The sequence below is a fragment of the Podarcis tiliguerta genome (assembly GCF_965153285.1).
Source record: "Podarcis tiliguerta genome assembly, chromosome: Z".
Classification (NCBI taxonomy): Eukaryota; Metazoa; Chordata; class Lepidosauria; order Squamata; family Lacertidae; genus Podarcis; species Podarcis tiliguerta.
The window spans coordinates 46,647,894-46,675,566 of record NC_139553.1 but is presented as its reverse complement, the minus strand read 5'-3'; the positions used below and the strand labels follow the sequence as shown (position 1 = coordinate 46,675,566).

Sequence of the window (27,673 nt, the reverse complement as noted above, 5' to 3'; positions counted from 1 at the left end):
TTGCTAGAAACCTACAGTGCACAGCAGAGCATTGGATTGCACTCTTGTTCTATTTATTTGCAAAAGTATTTACACGCCACCCTCTTGCCAAACATCAGTATATAGCAACATAGTAACAACACAAAGCATAGAACTTGCGAGACAAAATGCCCAACTTCTGAATGAGGCCAGCTGGGCCTCTGTAACATGGGAGACAACTTAACAGTGCTGCCCTAGATGACTTCAATAATCAGGCTGGAATATAAGGGCTCAGGTTAAGATATCCTGGACCCCACATTATTCAGAGCCTGGCCTATCAACACGAGACTTCAACCTGGACCAGTAGCTGCAAGCCTGCAGTGACACATTTTAATGAATTCAATGGGATTTAGTACTGAGCAGGCATGCCCAATCTAAATATTATTAATTATTTCATACTACTTAACAGACTGTTGCCATATGTATGCATTCAAACTGCACAGTTAAAAGTAATTTATTTGTTATATTATTATTATTATTAACAACAACAAAAACTGGCTAAAGGTAACCCTAAATGAAGCAACAGAACAGTAGGTTTTTTGTCTTGCGCGATTAATATAACCTCATGATGATAATAGTTTTTCCCTTTGGTTTTTGAACCCCCAAGTCAAGGGTTGCCAACAGCTTCAAATATATAGGCACATTTTGAATTTTGAGAGTGTACGGGGGTGCCAGTCACAAAATGGCTACCACAAAGGAGGCGTGGCATAACACAAAATGACTGCTTTTGTCATATGATACAAAATTAGAGACAACCTTATGTTTACTATTGGACGTCAACCATGTCATGCTAGTCCTTATTATGTAGATGACACCCACCCACCCTCCCGGATACTGGTGCTGCCTAATATAGGATCATACTTGTAGTGTTGGAAGAGACTCTGAGGGTAATCTAGTCCAATCCCCTGCAGCAGGAAACATTTCCTCAGGGCCAGGAAAGAGATACAAGGTAGCCACACACCATTTTCATTTCACAGAAATCACTTGGAACAGACATGCACTTGTTGCTGCCTAACTTTCTTTCTAGGAGGGCTAGAGACTTAAAAAATAAAAATAAAATAAAAGAAAGCGCGAAACCTTGGGCACCTGCCCAGGACCACCACTAGAAGACTTCCTGGATGCCAGGCTGGTGGCTCTTGCCCTAAGTTCTCTGTGAAATGATGTAAATAATATCAATGTGTTCTGTGCATCCTGTGTGTTTAATTGTTGTTAGTTGTCCTTGCTTTAATACTTAATCAGCAATCCTGCTAATCCCTCTGTCTGCAGGCTAAGGAGGCCTTGAAGGAAGCAGAGAGGCACCATCCTAACTGCATATTCACTTATTTTTATTTCTATAAAATTGCCATCTTGGAGAACGACGTGACAGCAGGTAAAAACAGGTGGTGGAATATTTAGTCATATTTTCTGCTTTGGGATTTCCTATCTTGCCCAGGAGGACTTAGAGGTAAAAGTGGGTAGGGAACTTTGGGTTATGCAGTTTTCTGTCCTTAAACTCATTAAACATTACAGCTTCTAACTTCAGCAAGCTGTCTCGTTGTCTTCTCTATACTTGTCCACAGCTATATTTGTAACAATACCGCCTTCTACAGGAATAGATTTCTGTTGTTGAAAAGGGTATGCAAGTTACGCAGAGGAAACTCTGCTTTCTGCCTCCCTTCTATGTAGGACTGCCAAATAGGTGTAGTGAAGCCACAACCACCCACTTTTTACAGTGTGGATTTGAGCCTATGGAAATTGAAACCTAGAGCATCTTAAAGGGGAGAGAGACAGGCCCATGTCACATCCTAGCAATGAAGTAGTGAATGGTCAGTGTCAGTGGGATTGCCCAACACTATCTCATGGAATAATAGCATGCTTGAGCAACTTGGCTTAGCATTATTAATGTTACAGAGGGACAGAATTCACTGGCAATTATAGTGACGAGATCTGAGGCTTTGGAATCTGTTACGTCAGAACATGTCATCTAGCAGAATGATAAGGGGGCTACAGAGGTTTCAAGATTGTGTGTTTTTATTACTCACTTATTGCATTTATATCCCCTTTATATCCTCTAAGGAGCTCAAGGTAGCCTACATGATTCTTCCTCTTCCCATTTTATAGGTCTCCCAGGTCCTATTACATCACTGTATGACTGCAGCACCATACTGGCTCTCTGTTTTGAGTGCCACGGTCAGTGACACTCATCTGGGAATGCCAGTAACTCTCTCTTATCTTAGAAAAGAGATACATAGTCATGATTAGATAAGGGTTTCCTATATTGATAGCATGCTTCTTTCCTGGTTGCAGTTATTGGGAGTATTTATATGAATGCTAACTGTAACTATTATCCCTCTGTGTGTATACCATCGGTGGTCAAAACTGTGGTTTTGACCACAGTTATTTGGTCACGTATTTGGAATCAGGATGGTATATTTTGGGATTTCAAATATGCCACGTTAAATCCAAGTTTGTTTCTTTGTGTAAGGATGAGAGTTGCTTTTTAGAGAACTTTTACACTTGCTACAGTCTCCAAACTGATTCGACTAGCAAGCCACTCAGAGAAATCTTTCGGGGTGAGGAATATCTGAACTCTTAGCATGCTGGTTCATACAGTAGAATCACGTTACAAAAGCTAAGGCCATAATATCATCTTGAGAACCAGTGCTATTCTTCTAGAAAAGGAGATGTCAGAACTCACCATGAGTGCTTCCCTTATTTTCCTATAATGGGCAACAGTGCCCACTTGAGAGGTGATGGAACTGAGTTCCAGTGAGTTCCAGCTGAAAAAAGCCCTGCTGAGAACTCTGGTTTGTTAAAGGTGCCGAGAATTATACCCCATGAGGAGAAAGCTGCAGTTCCCAGAATTTTTGGGTTGAAGTCATGTGCTTCAAATGTGTGTTGAAGGTACTTGAAACATGAGGTGTGGATCTGCCTGTTTACCCCTGGACTTAGCTGAGCTCAGCTCATTGTCCTCTGTGCTATAGTGAGATGCATGATATCTCCAGTTACATTAGAGTTGTTATTTCTGTGGGTTGCATCTATGCATATAGCTCAGCGTATGCAGATCTGTCCTGGTTTGTCCTTGCTTTTGGTTATACATACAGAGCTAAACACACTCCATCTGTGGATTATTTGGCAAAAAAATGGAATGCCTGACCTTTGAAGGGATCAGATTAGAGGTTTAGTAACCATAGTAATGAGCACAGTGGATAGACAAGCCATAGGATAGGACACCTGTATGCCTGGAACAACCAGCTGCTGATCTGAGAAACCACAACCGCTCTTGTATGAACTAGTACAGCCTATCATTACTGTCTTCTCTGTTTCCTCACCTCCACCTTCTTCTTCATTTTTTTAAGCTTCCCATGCAATTGATGAAATGGAAAGGGCCGTAACGGACCCAGACTCAACGACCTGGATGTCAGAACAAAGTTTGGCTAACCTCCTGAAATTAGCTGCCCAGTTTGCTTTAGAGGTAAAAAAAAAAAAAAAAAAGTCGGGGGGGGGGGGGGGCTTCTGTCCTGATTTTCTGTCCTGATTTTTGTATAAGTGAAGCACCTGCAGCTTGTATTTCTTTATTAAACTTCCGCAGGTCTACTTTGCAGAAAAATGCATTGGGTCTAGAAAATTTGGTTTTCTTTCTCTGGCTTTGTTCTTAGTAGCCCTTGCTGGTGTGCATGTGCACATAAATCAGTGTGTGGCATTTGACCCCTTTCTGTGGGAGAGCTCCCACTTACAAGATTAAATGGGTTTAATAAATACTTCCATGGTTGCTTGAGATCGGGTACACAAAACAGACTAACATATCCTGGGGGCGGCCATAGCTCAGAGTGTCTGCTTTGTATTCAGAAGGTCCCTGGCTCAATCTGAAGTTTGGGGTGCCTGAAATTCTGGAGAGCCACTGCCAATCTGCATAGGCAAGATTGAGGTCAATGGGCCAATAGTCTGACTCAGCATAAGGCAGCGTCCTACATTCCCATGTCTCTCCCAGCGCTACCTAGTATCTAGATTGCAGAATTGTAGCATTGGAAGGGACCGCAAGGGTCATCTAGTCCAACCCCCGGTAACGCGGGCATCTTTTTGTTTGTTTTATACACCTCCCACCATATGAAAATTTTGCAGTAGTGCACAAAGAGAGATAAGAAGATAAAACTAAAATACAGAGTTAAGGCAGAGTTAACTTGTGTCTGTGAGATCAGCATAGACAATTTCCAGCAATGCTATCCGGACAAAGCCTGTTGATTTTTTCTTTTCTTTTCTTTTAAGAAGTCTTAAGGAGGCTCCTGAAAGAGCAGGTTGTTGCCACCATCCTAGTTTCATGGGGGTAATGTATTTACAAAGGGTGGGTGCCACCACCTGTAAAGCTCTGCCCCAGGCAGTCATTTAAATGAACTTCCAGGGACCGTGGCCCTTATAAGAGGACCTCACTTGATGAACTTTTAATTGCTTTTGCTTACCAGAGACTGTGCCAAGACATTTCATTTCTGCTATGTTTGAATTCATGGTACTCCAGTCTTGCACTGTGACAGCAAATTCCTTTGATTGTATGTGAATGCCCAGCAAGTACCATATTTTTCTGTGTATAAGATGCTCCAGTGTATAAGATGCCCCCTATTTTGGGGGACTCAAATTTAAGAAAATGGGGGGGGGATGCCAAAAATCACTAACTCAACTGACAAATGCTGACAATCGCTCACATCGCTGAAGCCAACAACAGCCAGCAATTACACGCCCAATTGACACAGCAGCAGCCAATCCAAAGCAGCCCTTGCAGCAGCAACCAATCACCCGCCCAATTACCGCAGCCGCCACCAATCCAAAGCAGCCCTTGCAGCAGCAACCAATCACCCACCAAATCGCCACTGACAAGTTCTTGCTCTGCTCATGGCTGCAACCAATCACCAGTCCCCCCCATGCACTATCCGTGTATAAGATGACCCCCATTTTTTAACATTATTTTAGAGTAAAAAAACCCCGTCTTATATACGGGAAAGTACGGTACTTGCATTCGCTTAGGAAGTTGCATTTACACAGACTCAGACTATTGGCCAATCTAATTCAGTACTGTCTATCCTCACTGACCAGCAATGGCTTTCCAGAGTTTTCAGGTAGCCTTTGCCTGCAGATGCTGAGAACTGAAGCTGAGCTCAGAGCAGATGCTCCACCACTGAGCTGTGGCACTTCCTTCCACATCCTCAGTTAAAAATGGTGGCAAGCCATCTGTTGCTTTTTATGCCCTGAAAGGAGCTCTGGTAACACCCAGCAGTCCACAGGTGCACTCCCTAACCTGGAAACTGGAAACTTTCAACCTGTTAGTTCAGAAACCAGCTGCTTCATTTCCAGTCTGCAATTGTGTGGTGCAGTTCAGCAGAAGTGGTCTTTGCTACCAAATACATCTTTATGGGGAGGGGGGAAATGGAAGTTGGCTGTCCTTGGATCGGTGTTTGCTTGTGGGTTTTTTTTTTTCCTTCAACCGAAGCTGCTTTTGTATCCCGTTGCTTAGAAAAACTGTTTGCAGGGAAAAAGTGAAAATAAAACATGAGAAGAATTCACTTCTAAACCAGCATGTCTAATGCAGTCTTAAGAGTGCCATTCTCAGGTGCTTGTTGAGAAACAAGTCCCACCTGCGGTCAGTGGGACTTCAATCTCCAGCAGGTGTATTTAAGGTGGCAGCCTTTGTCTAGCTATCCTGTCTCCTCCACCCGGGGCTCTTGCAGTTTCCAAAAGATGAGAGTTGTTGCATTGCGGCTACTTAAAGGCTTTTGTCATAGCCTACAGCTGCCCGGAACATAAATGTGTTTTTTATGAATATGGAGATACTTTTAACCTTTTAAAATGAATTCAGCCACCTACTGTTATTTTCTATCTCATTACTCCTCTTCCAGTTAAGAGGTGGTTCAATTAAAATATGTTCGATGAAGATGTTGTTTAAAAACATTTTTATCCTGATGTTCAGCCGAAAAGGCACCTAGAGTGGCTTATATAAGATGAATAATAATAAGAAAAAACAGTTCCTGCTCACAATCTGAAAGATAGGACACAAAAAAAAAAGAAGAGGAGGTTGGTTGGCTGGTTTTTTGTTCTTGTTTTTAATATATATTTTGTGCTTGTTGTGAACTGCCCTGAGATCCGCAGATGAAGGGCAGTGTACAGATTTAATAAACAGAATAAAAATCCAGTTTTTAAAGTTATAATAAGCAGCTGGAACAGAAGCATCTGGGGGGGGGGGCAAATACAGCTGGATCATGTTTGCACCATATGTTTAAAGCACATGGCCTCCCTCAAGGAATCCTGGGAACAGCCGTTTGTCAGGGTCCTGGGAATTGTAGCGGTGTGAAGGGTAAAATGCAGTTCCTGGGATTTATTGCAGTAAGTGATAGGTAGTATGCAACTAAGTTTTGCTCAGAGAAGAAGATCCACTGAAATTTACGGGCTTAACTTAGCTCTGCTCATTCATTTCAGTGGGTTACTCTGTGTGATAATCAGCTATATTTTATGCCGTGTGCTTTAAACTATGTGGCTGTGGCCGGAGCTCTCAGCAGATTTGGCAGAGAACCCCCTGCTTCCCATCTCCCTTTCTGCTGCTTTCTGGCTGCCTTTGGATGGAGGGAGGCCTCAAATGGAGCTGACCTCCAAAAGAACAAATGGAGTAGTCCAGTAGTTCAGTCTCCTGCCGTCTGATGTGATATATTGCAGTTTCTCACATTTCAGCTTGTATTAAATGAATTCTGGCTTCCATTCTGTGTTTTATACCGTATTTTTCGCCCTATAGGACACACTTTTCCCCCTCCAAAAATGAAGAGGAAATGTTTGTGCGTCCTATGGGGCGAATGCAGGCTTTCGCTGAAGCAAACCGTGGGAGCCTGGCGCGACTTCGCACAGCTCTCCCACGGCTTGCCAAGAGCTGCCTGCAGGCTTCGGGTTTCGGGCTTCGTGCAGCTGTCCGCAAGCCATGGGAGCCCGGCGCGACTTCGCGCAGATATCCGCCAGCCTGGGGAGACCGGCGCGACTTCCCGCCGGGCTCCCTAGGCTTGCGGATAGCAGCCTGTTCTGGGGTCGGGGGAAGCTCAGGCCTGGTGGGGGGGAGAATTATTTATTTATTTATTTCCCCCCCAAAAAACTAGGTGCGCCCTATGGGCCAGTGCGCCCTATGGGGCGAAAAATACGGTACTTTTGATTGAAACGTCCCCCATGATTTGGGGGCTCTTGTAACCTGACAGCTGTTTGACATGGCAAAACAGAAATAAAAAAAAAATTTTTGTATTTAAGCTATGCGTAACACCAAACTAATGATACATGTTCTTTATCTTTATATGTTATATCACTGATTAACTAACGTCATTCTCCACCTGCAGAATAGGCAACATTGTGCAGCTATAAAGGCCTTGGAGTGTTTATCTCTGCACTTGGATGACTGTGGACTAATAGCTGCAGATTTTAAGTGAGTAACAAAATACAGAACTATACTAATTTCCTTTGTCATTAAAATGTTCTTAGTATTTGAAATGCAATAGATCCAGTGTTGTTGCCCGAGTGGAAGAACCCTCAGTCCTGATTCATAGCTGAAATTCCTTACTTGTGTCCCAGACTGGAATTCCGTTCTTAAAAGATATCCCTGATTCTTGTTCTTCTTAATGTGTGCCTGTTGGTTCCTGGAGGCTTACTGCTGATGTTTGCCATTAGATGAACCCTTCCACCGGTGGAGCTAGTCTGCTAGGGCCAGTGGGCCACGGCTCCATCCACTTCAGCCTGACCCCGGCCCTCACCGGCCTTCTTACAACTAAGGAAGGGGTGGCTTGGGCTGTCATTGCCTTGGGCTCCCTGCCTTGCACCCTAGGAGGCGCAATGGGCCCCACTGCAGTTGAACAGGGAAGGGATGCTCAGCCTCTTCTTACCAAGCAACCTCATACTTATATTACTCTGGGACCAGAGATAACCGCGATGCTGCGTTGTCCAAAAGGCCACCAAATCCAATGCACGCTCAGCCTGGGCGAAAAGGGGAAAACACTATCAGAAAACGCAAATAAGCACGTAAAAGCAACAGTTTAGAGGTACTGCTGCCTGCTAATGGGGGGGGGGGAGTGTCTGAACCATAGGCAAGTAGGTTTGAAACATATGGAATGTGGGGGGGGGGGGAGAGATGAGGGGACAGTTGCAGAAGTTATGCCCTGCAGGATGCATTCTGCCTTCCCTTATGTGCTTGTGTAGGTGCTCTGCCCTGGCATTCCTAGTTGCTGAAACAGAGCCTGGTGTTGTGTTTCTGTGTTCTGGAGCACTGAGGTGAAGTACCTCTTAGGAGCCCAGGCACATAATGGTTGGCAAAGTGCTCAAATTCCCCTGTGCGATGGGAGGCCAGGTTGTTTTCTCGCAAAGTGCTCCCTTTGTGTGTGAAGTACCCTTTCTACATGCCTACCTATTACAGAATTGTTCCATTTGAGCACCTAAGTGTTTACAGCATGAGGCTAGAAAGATACAGCCCTGTGATATAAGCCCTCTTGGCTGAGTCACCTCAGTGGACCTCTTGAATCCTGGTCTCCCTGTCTGGGGTTTATATACTGGCAGTAGCATGCTGTGTGATTGAGTGGGCTTTTGTAGTAGTAGTAGTAGTAGTAGTAGTAACAACAACAACAACAACAACAATCATAATTTGTTGGTTGGTACCCCGCCCATCTGACAGGGTTGACCCTGCCACTATGAGCAGCTTGCAACATATATAAAAACATAATAAAACATTACACATTAAAAGGCTTCCCCTTGCAGGGCTGCCTTCAGATGTCTTCTAAAAGTTATATAGTTACTTATCTCCTTGACATCTGATGGGAGGACATTCAACAGGGAAGATGCCACCACCAAGAAGGCCCTCTGTCTGGTTCCCCGTAGCTTCAGTTCTTGCAGTGAGGGAACCGCCAGAAGGCCCTCAATGCTGGACCTCAGCATCAGGGCTTAAAGTGGTGTTGGAGACGCTCCTTCAAGTTTACGGGCCAGAGGTGATTTAGGGCTTTAAAGGTTGTCCACCAACACTTTGAATTGTTCTCGGAAAAGTACAGGGAGACAATATAGGTCTTTCAGGACCGGTGTTACATGGTCTCGGCAGCCACTCCCAGTCACCAGTACAGCTTCCACATTCTGGATCAGCTGTAGTTTCCGGGTCACCTTCATAGGTAAGCTTCCCCCATATGCTAAACTCTGCCGTGGTTATTTTTAAGCCCCTCCTTCTCATTTAGCTGATGGGATGGGCATTTATTGCAACGAGGGCTAAAAAGTTCCACTGTTGAAGAGGGGTCATGGATAGAAAAGGTGCAGGCTATGGCATGGGTGTGCTCCTCCCTGCGCTACCTTCTCCACCCGCATTTCTTGCCATGTTTCAGCCATTCCAGCACTGGAACATTCTTCCAGTATATCGGGGAAGCTCTGCCAGCAGATCAGTTATGCTGGTAGCATATGTCAGATTCTGCCGATGTTAGCAGGGCTTCTTCCATCAAATCCTTTTTTAATATTTATACATTCTTTATTAGGTTTTCACATTTTTATATGCCTTATCTCTCACCAATTCAAGCATCAAATTTCAAGGTTCTCTGAACCTTCAGACTTCATCCCCTCCCTCCCATGGGTTCATATATTAAAAGTTTAAGTTTTCTGCATCTTAAGCTTTATCCAACTATTGTATATCCCTAATTATCACAATCAATTTCACATTACAAATGTCATTTCAATGCTACCAATGATTTTAACTGTTTACAATGGTTTTTTAAGTAAACTACAAATTTACTCCAGTCTTTGACAAATACTTGATCCTCTTGGTTTCTGATCTTCCCTGTCAATTTCTCCATTTCTGCATATTCCATCAATTTCATCTGCCATTCTTCCTTTGTTGGTAATTCTACTTCTTTCCATTTTTGGGCTAGTAACATTCTCGCTGCCGCTGTTGCATACATAAAAAAGTCTTTTGTCTTCTCTTGGTATTTCTTCACCTATTAAACCTAAAGGATGGCTTCTGGTTTCTTAACAAATGTATTTTTAAACATTTAATTCATTATAAATCATTTCCGATAAGTCTTTTACCTTATGACATGACCACCACATATGTCAAAATGTACCTTCTCTCTCTGTACATTTCCAACACATATTTGATTTGGTTTTATACGTTTTTGCAATCTTACTTGGTTATGTACCAATTGTACATCATTTTCATATAATTTTCTTTCAACAAACAGCATGAAGTAATTTTTATTTCCTCTTTCCACAACTATTCCCAAGATAAAAGCTGAATATTTATACCCAAAATCTCTAGCACAGTGTATCATCACTGCCTTAACTTCTTCATCTTTCGTATGCCATTCCAACAATAGTTTGTACATTTTTGATAATATTTTCACCTTATTTTCCAGCAGATCACTTTCAGATCTTGATCTTTCTGTAATAAATCCTCTTTTTTAAAATCTACTTTAAAAACATCGTTTAATTGGTAATACTATAGCCAATCTGTTAATATTCCTCTTATTCAATTTTAATTGGCCATCTGCCTCTATCAGCAATTCTTTATGGGTAGCCCGATACCCTTTCATGTTTACTTTTTTAACTGAAACTGCTTCCAATGGGGAGAGCCACCATGGTGTTCTTCGCTCTAATAAGTTTTTGTATCTATCCCATACCTTGTGGATTGATTTCCTTATCACGTGGTTGAGGAATCCTTTGTGTACTTTCGTTTTTAATATTTAATGCTGTATTGTTTTTAACACACTATTGGAAGCTGCCCAGAGGCTGGGGAAACTCAGTCAGATGGGCGGAGTATAAATAATAAATTATTATTATTATTATTATTATACCATAAATATGCATGCCACCCAAACCTATTATCATGTCCTTCCAGATCTAATAAATCTGTATTTTTCAACAAAATCAAATCCCACAACCAGCAAAGACAGGACACCTCATAATATAGTTTCAAACGTTCCATCAAATCCTAGAGCTCAGGCAGTGGATCTTCTGTATAAGATTGCATCCCAGAATTGCAGAATAAATGATAACGATGAGATGCATGGAGGTGGCATGGCCTTTCCAGAGGACAGGCTGATGCTTCGAGTCAATAGGATTACTAAGAATAATTTGCTGTAATTTATTTTGCCTACAGGTGTTTGGTTCCACTTATAATGTACAAAATCAATGGGAAGACTGGAGAAGAAATGTGAGTTGCCCTTCATTCTTACAGCTGTTGTTATTCACTTTGTGCAATCAGCTTGAACTGATTTGCAAAGTAAAGATAGAATCCAGTAAAACAGAATTAGCTCGAAGTTCTGCTGTTGCGTTGCCTTTTGGACCTGGACTCAAAATTTCATCTCAGCCATGGACTCCAGATGAGGAGTGATAGTAGCAAAGGCACTGTTTGTCAGCCTTTGCTCTCCACCTGTGCAGTTACAGTAACAGCAGCGCTCCTCAAGGCTGTTGGGAAGATGCAGTAATATGAACTGTTAATGCATTTGCAGTTCTTCACCATTTTCCTAACAGTGAGAGGTGAACTTTGCGAGAAAGTACATTTTCCTGAAGGGAGGAGGGGATCCTCAAATGGGTTGTCCCTCCTGCCACTTGATCCACTAGGCCAGGACTGGGCTGCTTAGAGGATTAGATGAAGAACCCGTAAATCACAGGAGGATTTTGAACGAAGAGGCGACTTGGAGGGACCAGGAAAGAAAAGAGCTTTTGGTTGAACAGGAGAAAGAGAAAGAGGCCATGTTTGTTAGATCTCTTTTCCTTGATTTGTAGGGCAACCTCATTCCAATTCTTTCCTGCCTAACTCCCTATGCAGGTCGGGTGACAGAAGGTTTCTGTCATTCTTGTTGGTTAAGGAGAAATAAAGTTTTCTGGATTCTTTGTGAGAGCGTATCTACCGAGAAAGATGACCCAGCCTGCTATGAGGCCTGGTAGCCTTCTATTTTCCAGCAGATTTCTCTGATGGGAAGGCTGGGGGAGCTGTCTCCCTGACTGCAGCCCCTGAGGGAGGTTATGGGAGTGTTGCTCCCAAGGTTCGGCAGTCAAGCCTTGTTAAAAACTGGGTGCATGCATCTGCTGAGGCTTCCTTCAGCAGGCAAGTCCTGCACTGTCTCAGTAGATGGGTGCCTGTCTGGTAAGCTTTTCAGTACCACATTCGAGAATCCTCTCCTCCCTGCAGGAAGATGTGACATTGGACCTACTGTGAAAGTTTGTTTACTTCAGGGAATGGACGGGACCTTACCTGCCCTAGGAGTTTGTTGTTGTTCTAGGCTGCAGATTTGGCATCTCAAGGACTCTAGTCTGCACTGTTAAGACGGCACAGGGCTAAATTGTTTTCTGGCTTTTTCTATTCTCAGGGAGCATTGTTCAAATTTTTATGTTTAGAGGTTTTTCCCTCTCCTCTATTTTGCCTTTTATTGGCTTTTGTTCCCCTCGTTAGGCCGCTCTTTCCTGGTATGTGCTTTTGCATTTTCAGTTTGCCTCTCTGAAACTAGTGAGCTTGTTCTCCCAGTTGAGGTCAAGATACTTAATTGTGTAAGGACCTGCTTAATGGAGCAAGTGGGAGAGAGAAGCCATCTGATATTCTTTGTCGAAAATGAACCTGCACATTAGGTCCAATATCACATTTTATCTCTTACATTGCACTGTTTAGAGCAAGTTTGGTAACTTCCTCCCCTACTTCATTTTTAGAACGTCTGATTTGGAGAACCTTCTAAAATATTTGACTGCAGGTATGTAGCTTGCTATGTTATAGCACTTCTCATTCACTTAGCAAGTGCAAAATAATTTGGGGTGCTGGTGGAAAAAGACATCTTGTTTAGTTCAATTCCATGACAGAAGCTTGCTTAGATTATTTTTTTAAAGTCCCAGTTCCTTTATCATTTTGCATATTCCTGCTCCAGCATACTATAGATATGATGAAGAATTCGGAAAGGACATGACGACATTTGAAACAAGAGTCAGTGAAGTTCAATGGTTTAGGAAGACTGGTAAGTGGTAGTCTTAGGGTTTCATGGAAGAAGCTCCTTCTGGGATGAATTGAAATTCCCCTCACTTCTCTTAACAGTTTAGAGGCCAAATCCTAGACTTAGACCAACAAGGTTATAAGCTAAGGAGAATAGGGTGGGAAGATTTTGCTGATGTGGTCTTAGCAGTGTATCATTAACCAAAAGGCATCACAGTTCCCTCTGGGGACAGATACTTAAAATGAAAATAAAATACATTTAAAGGGGTCACAACTCTCCCTTTCAGTCACCAAAAAATAAGGAACAGCAATGACAGATTGCAGTAAATCTGTTGCTTACATACAATGAACGGTGTGGGTTTTCTTGCACATTTAAGGTGTGCACCCTGGTGATTTTGCTCAGCAGTTACTCATGGCAACTGATTTACATGACCTTTTTGTCACATGAACATTAATTCCACAGTAGAAGTGAGGAATTCAAAAAGACCAAAAAGGGGGGAAGGCAACATAGGTTGTATAGTAACAATATAGTTGAAGGGGTCTCTGTGGAGTTCTCTGCTTATAGTCAGAATCTTGTTTTGTGGCACAAACGTTTTAATTGACAAAATGATCACCTATTGAAATAAGATATTGATGCCAAACGACTAGTTGTTTCCAGTTGATCCTAAATGCATGTCACATCATATTTGAAGTTAATACTGAGCCTACTTAACCTGTCAGAAGAGACAAAGCAGAGTTGTTGATTTTTGTGGTGTGTTTTAAATCCTGTTCTTTCTTACTTGCTCTCTAAGCTTGGACCTTTGCTGCCATGTCGGGGGGCTGCCTGAGACTAACAAAGGATTTATTTCTAATTTCATTCAAGGTATGTGCTTCTGCCAACATTCTGTGTGCTGCAATGAATGGTTTTATTTTCAGCTCAGCGAGAGTCCGCAAACAAAAAGCTCTTCGGAGCATGTCACTTGGTACTTCCCAGATTTGAGTGTGTCAGTCATGTGCCATGTTACTGAACCGGGTCACAGAAAGCTAACAGTTGATTACTGTGATTTGGCAAGTTTGCCATTGCTGCAAATCTGTTACTGATTTTACTGAACCATAATTAACTCTATCACATAGGGAGAAGAGGCCCTACCAGCTTTAAGTCCTACTGTACAACTTTCACTAATACTCAGTATGTCAACCTGGAATTGTTAATAAGAAAATATTTTGTTGAGCCAACTGTGTTTAAACTTAGTGGCCTGGGGTGGAAATCAAAATCACTTCTGTTCCATTCTGAGGAGTGCTTTAAACTCCTTGCCCTGGGTTTTGACACTTAGACGTTTATTTTTAGGACCTAGCTTATTTTTTGCAATTTTGTTTTAAACTGTTTTTAATATTGCTTAATATTGTGTTTTAATGCTCATGTTGTTGTTCCAATTGGTGCAACCTGCCATGGGACCTTAGGGTGAAGGGTGGGTAATAAATTGTAATAATAAATAACAATAATGATGATGATGATAACACTAATAAACATTGGTTAGCTGGGGATTCAGTAGATGTAGAAGCAGCCTTGTGATTTACTGCCAGCAGAGATCTATTTAAGGTAGAGAAGCTTTTGGAGAAGTCAGGTTGCTGTGTCCTGTTGAAGTGTAAAGGAACGTGTTGAGCTATAACAGAGTGTGGGCAGCAGGCAGACAAGAGTATCCCAGCCATCTGGCAAATCCACTTGGAATCCAGATCCAAAAATCCTTTTTTCAATTGTGGTCAGATGCGGTTCTGAACAGTTTGCTCACATTTTACATGGGTGTTCGGTTCCAAAGGGTCCACGCATACAGTGGACCCAGCACTGAAAGAGCTCTTAAATTCTCCACCTTGCTTGCCAGGCAAGGTCATCTCAGTATGCCATCTCTGAAAGCCTTGGGATGTTTGCATGAGATATCGCAGGAACTTGGATTGCCCTGCAATATCTCGCAAGAGCATCCCAGAGCTGGTACACTGAGTGAGCCTTGTCCCCCGTCCCCCCGCCCCCAGCAAAGCAGAGAGCTTGAAAGTTATTTTTGTGTTGGGTATACCCAAGTATTCCCAGGGTGAACTTTGAAGCTCTGCCTGGCTTGGTATATGGTTGAAATAACACATACGTGCTGCCAAATAAGTTTAATGGTTTGTTCCAACAGCTTCCAAGTAGAGGACTGTGTGTATCGTCATAGATTTTGGTAGAATCAGTGAAAGCTAGAACTCTGCCAAACGTGGATATTTCTGGACTTAGCCCATGCTGGCAAGGCTGGTTGAGGGTAGCTATTAAGAAATAGTGGCTCATCAGTGAAACCACCACCAGGGCAAGATATTTTCTACATTGGACAGAGGGGAGAGTTCCCAGGGTTACTGTGGGCAGAGAAAGATTTAGGATTTCAGCTTCTATGGCATAGGAAAAGAGGGGAGCAGGCAGGCTGTGCCCACAGGAAAAAGGTGTTGTTTTACACGAGGCTTCGGTTTTCTCTCTCAAAAGTGTCTTTGGGAAGGAGAAGGGTGGAGCCAGAACTCTGGACAGAGGTCATGCAGGGCAGAACCATCTTATTTAGGGAAGTTTTTAATGTTTGATGTTTTATTCTGTTTTTAATCTCTTGGGAGCCACCCAGAGTGGCTGGGGAAAACCAGCTGGATGGGCGGGGTATAATTATAATTATTATTTATTGATCCCCTCTTGAGATTAATGCCCTGAACTCTCCAGTGTAGACCGAGGTGTAAATACATGCCCAATAAACCATATTTCCTAAAGACACATAGGTTTCTCAATGAAAACGCTGCCCTGCCTGAGCAGCTAGAACCCCCTGGAGCCTGGCTACCACATGGCAGATTGGGGGTGGCATGCTTTGTAACAGGATGTATTTCAGAAAGGTGGGTTGCTAGGCATGGTCTTCACTGCAACATTCAGAGTCTTTCAGGCTATAGTTGAGATGCTAGGATGGGCTGGTAAGTTTAGGGGGAACCACAAACATCCCAATTAATCATTGTCATGATGGTGGTAAATATTGCAAATTTGAGAGGATTTGTTCAGATCAGTAGACCCTCTTTTGAAAGTGAGTTCAGAAGAAGGGGGTTTCCCAGGGAATAAGTGGACCATCCTGGCTTAACCTTTGAGAAACTGTTCCAGGTTAGTTCAGCCTCCCTAGGGCAGCATTCACTGACCATGTGACATTGCCACAGGTGGGGAACGTGGGAACATCACCAAGTTTCCTTTTACCAAGCCGCTTCAGCATCCTATCTGTGCTTCAGTGGAACTCTGCATGCTGCCTGTGGCTAAGAGGTGGAAGATCTTTTAATGGCAGGAGCAGGACATGTTTCATAGAATTGTAGAGTCCAACCCCCTGCAATGCAGGAATCTCAGCTAAAGCATCCCTGACAGAAGGCCATCCAGCCTCTGTTCAAGAGCCTCCAAGGAGGGAGAGCCCACCACTTCTCATGGGAGTCTCTTCCACTGCCAAACAGCTCTTACTGTCAGAAAGTTTTTCCTGAAGTTTTAGTCAGAATCTCCTTTCTTGAAACTTGAAGCCATAGATTTGAGTCCTACCCTCCAGAGCAGGAGAAAACAAGCTTGCCCCTGTGGCAGCCCTTAAGATATTTGAAGATGGCTACCATCTCTCCTCTCAGTCTCCTCTCTTGCAGGCTAAACATACCCAGCTCCTTCAAGCACTCCTCATAAGGCTTTGTTTCCTGCCTTGATTTCCATGTTTAACACGAAAGATACTGTTAGAAGGGTTTCTTTGTCACCATGTAAACAAGGCCTACCTGAACTATTTTCAGTTTTGCTCAGAACATCAGCAATTGGTTGTGAGCTTTGAAGATGAATGCTGCAGTAAATACCCGAAAGGGCTTGGGCATGCCCCTCAAGCACTTTGCGCTCCAGAGCTCCTATTGCTTCTGTCCAGGCTCTTCATAGGAACCTAGGAGGGTCAGATTTGGCGGGAGCAGAGAGGTAGAAGACTTGGGCTCTGCAATGTGGAGGGAGAGTGGGAAGGGAGAGTTGGAGTGTGTTTGTGGAGAGAAAACCCTCTGGCATCCAAAGAAAAGGGACAACAGTCACATTTCTATTAAATGTTTCCTGTTGCAGTTTGCTCGGCTTTGTCCTGCTGAGAAAACCGTTCTGCTTGACCAGAGATTATGCCTGCTTATGGCTATTGCCATTGGTCTTGAAATGGGACGGAACAGCTCTACTGGCCAGGTAGGGTTTGGATGAAGTAAGAATTCTACACCCCTCCCTTCTGTGGGTAATGCTTTATGCAAGCTCGAAGGTACAGCCAAGTTTCTGTTTGATGTGGATTCGATGCTGAGAGGACAGTCGCCCACTTCCTCTTTGGAAATCTGGGAATTTATGTACCACTTTTCATATAGCAGCATAAGCAGGGCTCCACCCCCCCCCCCCAATAAGTTACGCAATTTCAAACATCAATTAGAAACATTAGAATCACATTTGGAGGACTCTGGGTAAACTGGACTTCCTCATGGGATATCCAGGCCATCTTCCTAGCCCTTCCCACTTCACAAACTTGCACACTTCCTCCCCTCTGGAATTTATCTGGAGAGTTTTGCAGCTGCATTTGAGCAAGTCAAGGAGTTAAAATCCTATGTACGGAATGCAACACCCCACCCCAACTGCCTTACCCAGAGAATAGTGCAACTGTAATGGTTCAAAAGTGGAGTTTCCTCCCCACAATTATATATTTGTTTTCAAATCAGAATGAACTACTGATGGAGGCCCTCAGACACATAGAGATTTGTTGGAATATTGGGGCGTATCTGAAAGAGACCGGTGAGTTGGAGATTATGCAATACAAAGTGCTTCTGTTGACACAATATATATCTGCCCAAAGAAGTGGGTGGGACTCTCATCTTGCTTTGGTAGACGCTGGTACAGTGACTTCTCTTGGGATGCAGGAAATACATGCAGCCCAGGAGAATGAAGAACAAAAGCATGATGCTGGAGAGCTGGGTGGGAAGGTATGAATTATTGCTGCACAAGTTTCTTGGAACCTAGGCATATTTGCTCAGAAGTCAGTTCCACTGAACTGAATACAATTTATGCCCAAGTCAGTGTCGATTGCAAGCATAGTGTTGTAAGTATACTACTTATAGTTGCTGCTTACAAATGTTAAGCCATATGTGGTGGTTGGTGGAAGAGCTGGAAGGAATAAAAAAAAGCTTGACCCTGAGACATATGGTGAGAAGAGACCAAAAATGCCCCTGCAGCTGAGATCTTTTCAGAGGTTCAAGCCTGCTTCAGATGGTAGTCACCATCTTTGAGGACTACCTGTACCCCTGAACATCCAGTGCTCTCTTTAAAATTCCTGGGGCAGACTGCGGATGAAATTCCTGGTTTAAGACGGCAGATGAAACTATTCGTGATGGAAACTTGCAAGCAAACACCTTGTTGCTAAGGAACCTTGTTATCCTTAGAACTGAAGCAAGCTCCTAGCCTTTGTCTTCACTACCCTTCACAGAAGACATGTCAAACTCAAAATAATATTTTGGTGTGTAGTCTTGGCTTCCAAATTTCAGATATTTGTGTAAATAGAAGACTGCTTGTTGGGTTTAATGGCAAAGCATCTGCCTGAAGCAGTCACCTTTTGCCACTACATAGCAGGGCCAAGTTTGTATCCCGGGTTTGTATCTTACCCACAGAAACTAGTACAGTGGTACCTCTGGTTGTGAACGGGATCCATTCCGGAGCCCCGTTCGCAACCTGAGCAGAAGGCAACCTGCGCATGCTCGTGATGTCATTTTGAGCGTCTGCGCAAGTGGCGAAACCCAGAAGTAACCCTTTCCGGTACTTCCGGGTTGCCGTGGGACGCTACCTGAAAACATTTTAACCCGAAGCATCTTTAACCCGGGGTATGACTGTATAGCAAAGGCAAAGGATCTATATTCTCCTTCAGCTAAGTGTCTATCGATTTAGGGGTCTGCTAACCTCAGTACACAAGCTGATTTAGCGACCAGCTAACATGTGACTCTCCTTCTACTCAAAAGGCAACTTTTCTGAAGACCCATCAGATACGTTACTTCTTCTGTACGAGTTTGAGGCCAGAGTTAAACTCGGTGACCCGAAAGTAGCCGGTCTTCTGGATACAATTTTGGAAAGGCCCAATATCGATACTAAGATGCTGGAATCAATTGCCTGTAAGAGCCATGTTTGCATTTCATTTGCTTGGTGGGACCATGTGTGCTCCACAGCCCAGTGAATTACTAATCTTTTGGATCTCTGTGGGGATTGCATTCACGGGCCTCATATTGCCACAACCATTTCTTTTGCTTTCCTGTTAGTAGTTCAGCTGCAGCCTGCCTTGTAGAAGTTTTGGACCAGAGTTAGTGGTAGTGGAAGAAAGACAGGCTTCTGCCACTCAGACAGTTCGCTTTCCAGTATCTGGCATTCTGCTCCCCGCAACCCGATTGGCAGTCTTTTGTCCATGGCAGTATTATTGCTACAGTGGCCACCAGCTGATCAAAAGAGGTGGTTGAATTTGTTTGATACCAGCTCAGGTAAACGGCAACATTTGAAGCAGGAAAGATTTTCAGCTTCCCCTGTGCTTTTGACTGGTGCAGTCAGCATTTTCCTCACCAGGCAGACTGATGTAACATAGCATAGCAACAGAGCTTCACACTTCTGAAAGTGACTCTTATTGTCTTGCCTTCCTTTCTCCAGCGTTGGCCATGGCTCCACCTGCTTACTGCCCTTCACTCGCCAAGAAGGCCCTCAGAAAGCTTTTGACTATTTGCAAATGTGAACCCTTCGATGGACTCACTTTCAGGTAAGGATGAGCTACACTAAGGGCTATGCATCCTGGCCAGCGGAATCTCAGTGCGATCTGCTTTGCAACCTTGTTTACAAGTCCAGGGAGGGGAACTGACTGTCAGCATTCTACTACTTAACCCGTGTTGCTCAAATAGAACTCAGCAGGGAAGATGATGCAGACAAAACTAGAGTTAGTTGCCTCTGCCCGCCATTGGTTTTGGCCGCACCAACTGTTAAGTCTCCCTGCCTTCCTGCCCTTTAAATCCCAATGGGTACCTGCTACCACTTATCGCAGCTGTTTTCTTAATGAGATGGGGTACGTGTTGTAAGTGAAGTCCTTGATGAGGCCTCTTTCCTTACGTTCTTCCCAGCAAAGGAACCCACCTGCATTCCTTCCTCCATCTGAGTGACCCAATTGATACCACTGGGTAGTGAAGGGCTCTGCCCGGGTGTTTATACTTCACCCTCTGAAGAGGTTGGAAGTTTGGAAAGGAATCTACTGTCCCCTTGGAGAAACTTTGCTGTGTGCTTCTTTGGGGAGGAGTGTCAAACTGACAACTGCTTTGCAGATGAGTCAGAAGGGCATTCTACACATGCTTGCATTGAATTCTCTCTCCCTTTTCTTTGCCGATATTCAGCAAATGTATACATAGCTTGATTCAGCTTACTCTGCCATCTGATGCGCCTGGAGCAGATCCATATGCACTGGTGGAGTCACAGGACTACTTTGAAGAAGCTCTGAAAATTTTGGATAGCATGGTGAGGAGGAAGTGCCATCAAAATTATTTCCACATGCTTCTTTCCTGGTAATGGCAGTTGGGCTGGGAATTCATAGCTGTCAGGGTTTCCTTTCTTCCGGAGTCACTAGAAGTGGCCACCTGTGCACTATAGACCTTGCCAGATCTAAGTAATGATATATGGCCTCAATATCTAAAAGGTTTCGGGTGACTGACATGCACTGCTTCATGTGGTTGGGTAGGGGCTTGTGAGCTGAGCTGTTCTGAGCTGTAGCCCAGGTCCTTCTGAACCAAAATTTGTCTGTAGCCAACATAAGTGCTCAAGAAATCCTGCCAGATTTCCTCAAAAGCTATTGTGCTGCATCAAACTCTGATATTCTTTGTTTCTACTAGAACTACAGCCTCAACGTGAAAACCCTGATCAGTGCTGTTTTCTCCTGGTTACTGGCAGGTGCTGCGGTCCAGTTATCCAGATGAAGAAATATTCTGGCTCATGGTTAGAGCTTGGAACATAGGCGTGTACTACAACTCTTTGGCCAGATATGTTACAGCTGAGCAATGGTGTCGCGTAGCAATGTTCTTCTTGAATCACCTGAGAGATATATGTACCAGCTACAGGAGAAAGGTATGGAAGGATGAACGAAACAGCTTAACTGTGGTTCTAGAATACGCAGGGAGATGGCCTGTATTGAGCAGGTGCAAACACCATAGCATGCAGTGGATGCAATATGCTAAATGGTAGGTAGTCTCTTTTACATCCTGGAATCACTAGCTGAGATCAGCCATGTTAATCATGAAGGGACCTTGGGTTAAGGAATTTGCCACTGGTGGATGGGGGAATAGGCAGACAGACACACTATCTTGGGTCAAGTTTTCCCCAAAGTTTTCCTAGAAAGCTGCTTGACCTAAATACAAGGGGCTCAAACTGCATTAGACTCCCAGCATTCAATGCATGACACTAATTTGGCTTTTTTTGTGATTTCTGCCCACAGATGACCGCCTTTTACCAAGTATTGATGGACAGACTTCCAGGAGCAAAGGGACCCTCTCCAAATAAGTGACAGAAATCAAGTCCACAGCAAAGGCAGCTGGTGCTGTACTCAACTTACCATCATTTTGTTGCCCAAACCAGATAAATATTTTGGCTCATGGTTAGAGCTTGGAACACAGGAGTATACAACAACTCTTTGGGCAGATAGAATACAGCTGAGCAATGGTGTCGCGTATAATACAGCTGAGAAATGGTGTCATGTTAGGTGAGATAAACTACCACCTTCTAGTTTGTTAGAGGTGTTTGTCTGGAGTGGGGTTGTACAATGAATAAAATAGTTTAGCAGTTGCAATGACATTTGTGTTTTCCTATTTATTGGTTTAACTTTCCACCTGGTAGAAGCAAGAAGTTTCTACACCAGGGTACTCAGCAATTTCCTTCAGCCCCCACCACCCCAGAGCGCTGCCATGCTAGCTGGGGTTGAGGGTAGTGAGAGGTATGTCATGTTGGCCATCCCATTCCTACACTCAAAAGGCACAAACTAGAAAGCAGTAGCAGCTGTGCAAAACGTAGGGGAAAGTAACACTCAATTGTGTTTTTGCCTCATCCCTTCAGTAAGCTGGCAACTATTCATTTTGTCACTGGCCTGTGCTGGCTAGGACAAGAACCATGCAGGATCTGTATAGCACATAGTAGGAACTACTGCTGTCATTGGTTGAGGTGTGTCCCTCTGCTACCAGCCTACAGAAATTCATACAAGTATTGAACAACCGTTTTCCTACAAGTGGGTGGGTGGTTCCATTCACACCGCTAGGCAGGACTGCAAATCAAATCAAGCCACCCTTTGGAAGAGGGTCTCCTCCAGTTCCTTTCTAGCTGCCAGTGTAGGCCATCTGATAGTCTGCATGTTGACCCACAAGGAGGCAGTCTAACACACAGCAACTTTTATTTACCTTGAACCTGCAACACAACGGGAGCAGTGCATGAGAAAGGAAAGTATGTGTTCCTGGATTTGTGGTGAGAAGTATACTACCCTAGACTAGGCCCCCAGAGCCAGTGGCAGCCAATACATTGATGACAAGCCATAGCCCCAGAATAAATCCTCAGCAGACAAGTTCATTGCAACTGTTTATTAAAAATATATGTCTCCTTGGAAGAAACACTGGTAAACCAACTAGTGTCATGATTGATACTTTCAGCTATGCCATGGGTACATAGGCCTTTTCTCCATGGGCCTAGAAGACAAGGCGACAGGCTATTAGAAAAGAAAAGGAGTTAGAACCTAGAGACTGGCCACCTCAGAAGCTGCTGCTTTTGTGTACAGGCCAGTTCTCAAGAATGTGCCTTGCAGTGCCGGCTGAGTAGAAGTCGCATGTGGCAGCCCCTTGTCCAAACTCCCTCCACCAGGAACTTGTAAATGACAGTTCCCTCATCTTTATTCTTCATAGTCCTGCCAGCAAACAGCAGCTCCAGTGCTACCAAAGTTCCACTTGGTTTCTTGCAACACAGCCGATGTGGAAACAGCTTCTTGCTTACCAGAATGAATCTCCACAGGATGAGTTTTTCACCCATATTTAACAATGAGGCCCGTGCACAAATATCACAATGAATGACAGAGCTACCTACCAGCTATGGAGTGGGCAGCATCACCCTGCTGCAATCTGAGGCCGAGTCCTACTCACTCCCTTAGGACCAGTAACACTGGGGTCTCTTCCCATAACATCCATTGCTGTCATTCCATGGAAAACGGATGCCTATGAGTGCCTGATTCGAGAGCTGGATGGGGCAAGACTGGGAAAATGAGCAAATCTCCTTTTGAATAACAGGCAAGGGCTTGTACCAAAGTAGGGAGTGCTTGAAAACTTCTCTCAATAATGATCCAGCTTATTTTCTTGCTCAGCGGGCAAACAAGAAACTTTTTTACCCACACAGCTTACACATTGACGGACATGATTAGGATGAGCATATATCAAGGCTTCCTGGAAGCAACTGCCTCAGTACATGTAAAACTAACAGTCTGTGCCTCACAACAGCGTGCATTCTGAATTCCACCTACCCTTTCCTGTCTTGAAGAACTGCAAGCTGAGGTTGGCCATGTGGGGTAATGGGGGCTCATCTCTGAACAGAAATTATACAGAAATGCAAAATAAGAGGGATGGTGTTCTTCACTGAGCCCCTGGTGATGCACTTGTCAGGAAGGGCTTCCAAGTGTTACAACCAGAATTTGACAAAATTCTGCTAGAATAAGGATTTCCAGAGAAGTCTGTTCTGAATGTGGTTGGGATATTGTATCCATCTAGGATGCAGATTCTCTTCCCATTGTCATCTGCTGCTTTCAGCTTCGCTGTATGGATCTCAAAATGTTATTCCACCAGAAAAAAGTCAGTGGGATGGAGTTCAGCCTCCCTACAGAGAAGTGGCCCCATCACAACAAGGAACAGCTGGTGTGCTCATTCCACATGGTCTGTAGGTTGGGTCTGAGTCTGGAATCTATTTACAACGGAACAATCTTAAAAAATAACTTAAAAAACTGGATTGTATACCCGTTAAGTTCATTATTAAAATCAAAAGCTGGGAATAATGAAAAGCCAACACACCAACACAAACATGATTTTGGTTTAACGCCAGCTTAAAAAAAACAAACCAAAAAACCCAGAAGAAACCTCTCATGCAAACACATCAGGTGACATAAAACAATGTGCAATAGGTAGCATTTGCAATTTGCTTTATGGTGCTCATATCAACTGCTGAAGCTTCACATGTGGTCCTGGGCTCTCTGCACACATCACAACCACAGCGCCAGTTGCAGTTCTTTCCAAACACAGCCTTCCCTACAAAATTGGATTTCCAAAAAAACACTCAGCAGCACCCAAAGAAACCAAACACTTGGTACCTTTAAATCCACCCTCAGCCACAATAGGGTTTCTAGGCCACATGGCTGAGATATGACAGTAATATAATTCTTGCACTAACAAAGTACCACTTAAGCAGCCCCCCTCATGTTTTTAATTTTATATGCGTTCTGTTGCCTTCCCTTCCATCACAGTGCTGGGTGAACACTGCAAGCTGCCCCAGGTTGCCAGTCCTCAGCATGTTTACAGGGGCAGACAGTGTCCTTATCTGTTGCCTTGGTGGCTCTTTTAAGCTAGTCCTCATCTGCTACCTCCCATCTTGCTTCTTTATTTTAACTCTTGATAGTAATTTTTTTTTAATTAAAAAAACACACAAAACTCTCAAATGGGGTTTGCCTCCATTTCTAAAGGAGCAACAGGAAGGTCCATGCAGGAACGGGTGGGGACAGTCACTTGATGAAGGAGATTGGTCCATCCCAAGAAAAAGAAAACAGGACTAGAAAACTCAATTGTCAACCATCTAAAAAAGGGACAGGGATGGTCTTCATGCTCCCCGCCCCCAAGGGCAGGGGGCTGGGGGAGGGGTCTCTGATCTTCTCACAAGTTGATTGGAAAGTGGAGACTTCACAGTTTCTCAGGGGATGGGACCCAAATATAATGCCCAGATTGGTCTTCTATTATCTGTTTGATTTTACTGTAAATCTCTTCCAGAGAGTCTCCTTGTACAATGGCTGGAAAACACAAACCAAAAACAGTTATTTACTAGTGTAGAAGAGACATCAAACTTGGCAAGCTCCTTTCTATCTACCTGAGGAGGGAATTGTACTGCCTCCTCAAGTTCAAATTCTAACATCCATGTTAAGTTGTGGCATCAAGCAAAAGATTGCTGGAAGCCAATAATATCTCTATCCCTGTGCTGTATTGTGCGTGAGAACAGGTTTCAGGAGCAACTAACTGCAGCAGAACCAACTTGCACTACTTGTTCAGCACTGGAAACAGCTTTCTGAGCCAGCCTACTTTAAAAGACACCAACACGTGAATTTCATCTTGCATTACCTTTTCTAAAGCACACCATGTAACATCTGCTGTAACCTCCTAGGGATACCCTGTACCCTGCTAGAAACCTGATGGAGATGGCAGGAGATTGCTGCAACCTTTTCAAAGGATTGCCAGCCCTGACACTTTTCCAGCCTAGCCTAGCCTGTGCCTTAAAGTCTCCTCCTTTTAAAATCCTTGGTGAGCACAGGTACAGGTGTTGACCATTTCACATGGGGTTCTGCTCCCAGGCCTCACATGCCCTGCCTTGCCCCCATTCTGCCCTCTTCCAGGTCCAGAAGGACCTGCACACCAATTGGACAAACCTAAAATGGTTTCTGCCTGTACCCTTTGCTTCACAAAAAATGTGAGTGTGAATGTCATCACCAGTCATTCAGGAACAGTCTAGATTCTCACCTGTAAAATATTCTCCAAATTCCTGCTCCAGTTTCATGGCTTTGTCAAATACCTTGTTGGCTTGTTCGTATGTCTGCCTCCGGTTCATCTCCCTGCCAGCCCAAATGGAAGAGACTCAGTACAAATACACGAGACCTGGCACAAGCCCAGGCACATTTCTGGCCACTGTGTAAGAGTGCAAAATCCAAAAATAGGCTTGTGTACAGCTCCACTGGCAATGCTGCAATTGAAACAAGTCGCTTGAAGCTGTAAGTCTTCAGTTCAGGGATAGGTAGCCTGAACAGAAGGTGATGTTGGTCTACAATTCCCATTAGCCCTTGCTAGAACACCCAGTGATCAGGAATTATAGTTGTCTGTGGAAAGCTTTCCTTTCTAAGGTGGGCCTATCGGTGGCTGGAATCCCAACAGGCAAGCGCTGTGTTGAAAGAGCATGCAGTGGCCCCTAAGCTGACCCAAGTGCAGAAGAGGCAGCCACTTTCTCTTCATGGCATCCCCTTTTCCCCACTGCGTGTACACGCACACACACACCCTCCAACAGCAGGCAGGATAACAAATATTCACAGCTGCCATACTACTCACATGAGTGCTTCGATGGATTTTGGCTTGATGAAAATGGCGATTGGGTACAGTTGTGCTTGCTGCAACCTCTTGATGGCATTGCCAGACACATCAAGGATACAGTGCTTCCCCTGCAGTACCGAGGGTGCCAGTTATTACCAAGCCTTTTGCTAAGCAGTTTCAACAAGCCCCCACAAACAAAAATCCCACTCTAAGATCACAACACACGCCCTGGTCACTAGGTGAGTATAACTACATCAAAAATCAGATCATGTCTGGGTCACTCTAGGGCTGGCACTCTCTTGCATGCAATAACCTCCTGAACCTGCAACATCAGTCCCAAAAGGGCCTCAGTGTTTTATTCCCAATTAAAAGTGATGCTTTCAAGTGTCCCAAGCCCACAATAATTTAACTTGAATGTATTGCACTTTGTGCTAACGGCTCAGTCACAGGGCAGAGAGAACTCATGAACAGTACCTGAGAAGCTATGACAGAAATCCTAAGGAGGTTGCAGCCACAGCTATCACATGTTGTCCTGGACACAGTTACTTACCCGTTCTGCTACAGCCCGCACAGACTGAATACTGGTCCCATAGAGATTGTCATTGAACTGCCCAGCCTCAATAAACTTGCTGTCTTGAATGTCCTTCTCCATCTGCTCCCGGGATGCCACAAAGTGGTAATCCTGCCCATCTACCTCATTCTCACGCCTAGGCCTGGTAGTGTCTGGAATAGAACATAGCAAATCTGGAATGCATCAGCCCTTTCTGTTGCTCAGGGAGCAATGTCCACAACTATGGGCTCAGAGTCCCCATCTTCTCAGGCAAATTAACAGGTATGGCTAACTTTGGCTGTACAACCCAGCATCTGCAGTATGTTGAAAAAAAGAAGGACCAACTAACAGCAGAATCCTGGCTGCCATGTTGAGCCCTCTCCATCCCTTCTCATTCAAGTATTCAAACAGGGTGCAGGGCTTACAGCCATTGCTTAGGTGCAAGTTTCTCAATTTCACTTTGAATTAACCCATGCTAGGCTATCCCAGAACACTCTTCTCCCTGCAGGGGACCAGCACTTACGTGGCACACAGGAACCAAATTTGTGTGGGAACTCTGAGATGAGATCATCATTGACTCGGTCTTTCGTGGGTCCCAGAACGATCACTGGTCTCGCATAGTGAACTGTAAACATAGCCACAAAGATATGAGGGAGCCTTAAAGTGTTGCCTCAAGTCAACTCTGAAAAAACTACCCAGGAAAAGCAGAGGAACATGAGAGCTTCCACTCATTGTAGTGCAGCAAGCTCTTCTTTGCCAACTTACTTTCTTGCCGGGTCACAGGTTCATATGACAGAATTGTGTCCTCTTGCCCTTCTGAA

General features: G+C 44.1%; 2 protein-coding genes across 6 annotated transcripts in view; one reads left to right on the top strand and one right to left on the bottom strand.

Moving 5' to 3' along the window:
* The window catches only part of TEX11 (testis expressed 11), a 44,408-nt gene extending 22,616 nt beyond the window's left edge, over positions 1-21,792 (top strand). For 4 of the 5 annotated variants that reach the window (XM_083422576.1, XM_083422575.1, XM_083422578.1 and 1 more), the window contains 14 exons: positions 1,285-1,387; positions 3,357-3,472; positions 7,353-7,438; positions 11,129-11,182; positions 12,676-12,716; positions 12,888-12,974; positions 13,741-13,811; positions 17,034-17,144; positions 17,660-17,732; positions 18,947-19,096; positions 19,620-19,725; positions 20,348-20,468; positions 20,898-21,071; positions 21,439-21,792. In XM_083422576.1, coding sequence (XP_083278702.1) covers positions 1,285-1,387; positions 3,357-3,472; positions 7,353-7,438; positions 11,129-11,182; positions 12,676-12,716; positions 12,888-12,974; positions 13,741-13,811; positions 17,034-17,144; positions 17,660-17,732; positions 18,947-19,096; positions 19,620-19,725; positions 20,348-20,468; positions 20,898-21,071; positions 21,439-21,507 — 1,362 coding nt within the window. In that variant the 3' untranslated portion in view covers positions 21,508-21,792. The other variant, XM_083422579.1, reaches the window with a different exon arrangement.
* A 760-nt stretch (positions 21,793-22,552) lies between these two features.
* Positions 22,553-27,673, bottom strand: part of DLG3 (discs large MAGUK scaffold protein 3) — a 115,829-nt gene continuing 110,708 nt past the window's right edge. The window contains 6 exon segments of the mRNA XM_083422585.1: positions 22,553-25,020; positions 25,742-25,833; positions 26,321-26,430; positions 26,853-27,025; positions 27,376-27,477; positions 27,618-27,668. Coding sequence (XP_083278711.1) covers positions 24,914-25,020; positions 25,742-25,833; positions 26,321-26,430; positions 26,853-27,025; positions 27,376-27,477; positions 27,618-27,668 — 635 coding nt within the window. The 3' untranslated portion in view covers positions 22,553-24,913.